We start from the raw sequence: 1,600 nt of genomic DNA on the forward strand, positions 1-1,600 counted from the left end.
AGAGCATCGTCCCTGCCGGGGTACCGAGCCCGCGTCCGCACCCCTCGGCTGCCCGCGGGGCGCCCCTTGCCCAGAGCGCGCTCAGCCTCGCCCCGCGCCCGCAGGAAGCGGTTCTGCCCGCTCGGGGCAGTCAGAGACCCGGGAGGGGCCTGTAGGCGGACCTGGTCTGAGCCCGGGGCCAGGCGGTGGCCGTCAGGACGACAGGAGAGGGTCCAGGAACGTAGCCGCCCAGGGCGGGGACAGGGGGCTGCCCACCTGCTGCCCCAGTGACACCTTCTCCCCAGGATGAGGCCTTACAGCATGGGAGGCACCATCAGGGCAGCGGAGCTCAGAGCCCTTCGCCTGGTACCTCACCTGGTACCTTCCCCTGGTACCTCACCTGGTACCTCACCTGGTACCTTCTCCTGGTACTTCGCCTGGTACCTTTTCCTGGTACCTCACCTGGCACCTCGCCTGGTACCTTCTCGATGCCTTCACCTGGTACCGTCACCTGGATGCCCTCACCTGGGGACAGGAAGCACCGTCCCTGGAGGGCGGGTGATATGGGACAAGAACACAGCCACAGACATCACAGGGGCTGCCACAGGGGACCTGCACACGCCAGGGGCTTATTACTCCATTAATGGGTGATTCCACCTGACCAGCCAGTGGCCAGAGGCCGTGCCCAGGGTGGATGGTGCCAGGGCCCGCGGGACAGGTGGTCCCAGCCAGCGACTGGCACTGGATAAGGTGCTTGGTCCCGTTGCGCAGCAACAGGCAGCACGGCGGGCAGACCTCAGGCCAGAGAGCCGGGCCCGGAACACGTTCACGGCCCTGAGGGGCCCCACAGGCCTGGCGCACAAGGACAGTAACAGAGGTGGGGACCCTGCTGGGCGGAACTGCCCTCAGAGGGTTCCGTCCCCGAGCTGCCGAGCAGGGTCCGGGCTTCAGAGCTGGCCGGGCCCTGGGGCAGGGCAGGGGAAGAAGAGCCAGTCAGGCGCGTGGCCCCTGCAATTCGGAGCAGGGGGTTGAGCCGGGCCGTGACTCCATCCGTGCGGCCAGAGGCCCAGTTCTGTGCCCCACATACTGTTCTGACCGCGGCCACCTGGATCCCGCCAAGTCGCCCGAGGCCCAGGACTGGGGAGGAGGAGGGGATTGGAAGGTGGGGGCCTCAGGACCTCTGGTTGCTAAGAGACAGCTGGAAGAAAAGCAGTGCCCGGATGTGGCCCGTGCAGCACGAGGCCCAACGCGCTCGCTGGGCACACCCACGCCCACACGCCCCACAGGTGACCTCACACATGCAGGCTCGGGACCAGGAAAGCCGCGCCCCGGCCCGCAGCTCAGAGCACTGGCCAGCCCACATCCGGAAACACCCTGTTCTCTCTCGAGGGCATTCCAGACATTGGTAGAGATAGATGGAGGGCCTTGAATGCCGTGGAAAGCAGGACTTTATTCCACAGGCAGTTGGGAACCAGAGGGCTTCAGTGTGGCCTGATCAGATCTGGGTTTCAGCAAGCTGCTGTGTGAACCCATAGAAGGTGGGATTGGGGACAGGAAGCCCAGTGAGTGACACTGCTGTCTGTGAAGAGGGGCAATGGGGGCCTGGGGGCTGGGGCCTGGG

General features: G+C 66.1%; 1 protein-coding gene across 6 annotated transcripts in view; it reads right to left on the minus strand.

Moving 5' to 3' along the window:
- LOC144241868 (uncharacterized) overlaps window positions 1–1,600 on the minus strand; it is a 5,995-nt gene that overhangs the window by 3,301 nt on the left and 1,094 nt on the right. For 4 of the 6 annotated variants that reach the window (XM_077776522.1, XM_077776521.1, XM_077776520.1 and 1 more), the window contains exon 3: window positions 392–504. In XM_077776522.1, the coding sequence (XP_077632648.1) occupies window positions 392–504 (113 nt within the window). Of the gene's footprint in view, window positions 1–6; window positions 343–379; window positions 1,593–1,600 lie in introns of those variants that run through there. The other 2 variants (XM_077776525.1, XR_013338224.1) reach the window with 2 other exon arrangements.

This window comes from Crocuta crocuta, unplaced genomic scaffold (assembly GCF_008692635.1).
Source record: "Crocuta crocuta isolate KB4526 unplaced genomic scaffold, BGI_CrCroc_1.0 scaffold8, whole genome shotgun sequence".
Lineage (NCBI taxonomy): Eukaryota > Metazoa > Chordata > Mammalia > Carnivora > Hyaenidae > Crocuta > Crocuta crocuta.